The 1,354-nt window shown below is 36.4% G+C and overlaps 1 protein-coding gene across 4 annotated transcripts in view; it reads right to left on the bottom strand.

The window, feature by feature from the left end:
- The window catches only part of Sec3 (exocyst complex component Sec3), an 82,577-nt gene that overhangs the window by 38,722 nt on the left and 42,501 nt on the right, over positions 1-1,354 (bottom strand). For all 4 annotated transcript variants that reach the window (XM_018517517.1, XM_018517518.1, XM_018517516.1 and 1 more), the window contains 2 exons: positions 908-1,148; positions 520-737 (listed from right to left, as the gene is read on the bottom strand). In XM_018517517.1, coding sequence (XP_018373019.1) covers positions 520-737; positions 908-1,148 — 459 coding nt within the window. The remainder of the gene's footprint in view (positions 1-519; positions 738-907; positions 1,149-1,354) is intronic.

Here is a 1,354-nt window from a genome sequence, read left to right as displayed (position 1 = left end):
CAGGAATATTACGATTAATAATGCCAAAGACTTGTCAGACAACAAAATAGGTGATTATAAAAATTTACTCACCAACTTCATTTTCTCAAAAATCGCTAGAAATAATATATACTATGCTTGTGGTGCAAACTGTTTTACACAACAAATTAATATTATATCAGCTATTTATAGTCAAAAAAAGAGATTTTTCTGCCGTGTCTTATTTGAGTTATAAGCATTTTGACCATCAACCAGCCCCGGTCTCCCCTACTTCGTGGGCGCGAATTTGAAAACATCTTGTATAAATGTTAAAAGCTTAGTAGCGCGCACGAAGCGTGCGCCTGTTATGTTCTAGTAGGGGTGGCACCCCTACTAGTTGGACACGGCTCAATTGGACACGAGCCACTCACAGCGCTTGAGACTACAAAGCGCCTAAGCACTGGTCGATGTGATTGGTGGTGTCCAATCGAGCCGGATCAATCGGTATCACCCCTCTAGTAGTCATAAAAAATTGTAATAAAAATTTACCAATGTACTTACTTTGGAGGGCGACAGAACAGAGTCCAATTGAAGAAATGAAACACAGAAGCCTTGTTCGGCGAGACATACTGGCTGCATCTGCGAAAGTACACAATTGAGGACTGAATCTAAAAGATTTCCTTCATTCATCGGAGTCCATATTTCACCACTCAGCAAACAGATAGGCGCCGGATTAAGCAAATCTTCACCCTTTTGACCACTAGACCTCGATGTGTTTACTTAAAACGTACCTCCTTATTAATATATAATTTACGAGAATGATATATGCAGAAGAGTGTTAAAATACGCAATTGTAATCTAACTATTAAGGCTTTTAAATACTCATTATTTCATTTATTGTTTATTTATTAATTGAAATTCTACTGCAGAAAATCTTCTATTACTCTACCTTGCAAACGTTTGCTAATGAGCTTATTTTTAGCTTCCTCGAAAAAGCGCTTCAGATCTCTCTTGTACAATTTGCTCATAGTATCAGTATAGACCTTAGTTAATTGTACAAAAGCTTTATTGTCTAATGCTCTTAACAGCTGCATCAATTCAGTATATGTTACGAGCTCGTTATGAACTCCTTGATGAGTCGGTAACATTAAATCCGTCATGGAAGTAGATGTATCTCCAATATCGTTACCCTAAAATTTGATTAGAAATTGACAAAAATATTCTCGTTATGATTACATATACAGTGATGGGAGAAAGTTCGGCAACGGTCAAATATCTTGGAAAATAATGCTTATGGAAAAAAATGTTCAATACAAAAGTTTTAGTATATCAAGTGATCTATTATATGGTTATGTTGAAATGACCTTCATGTGACCTTGAAGGACACCGTGAAGGT

This window comes from Trachymyrmex cornetzi, unplaced genomic scaffold, assembly GCF_001594075.2.
Source record: "Trachymyrmex cornetzi isolate Tcor2-1 unplaced genomic scaffold, Tcor1.1 scaffold693, whole genome shotgun sequence".
NCBI lineage: Eukaryota > Metazoa > Arthropoda > Insecta > Hymenoptera > Formicidae > Trachymyrmex > Trachymyrmex cornetzi.
Note: the sequence above shows the minus strand (reverse complement) of the source record. Positions and strands in the feature narration are given on the sequence as shown.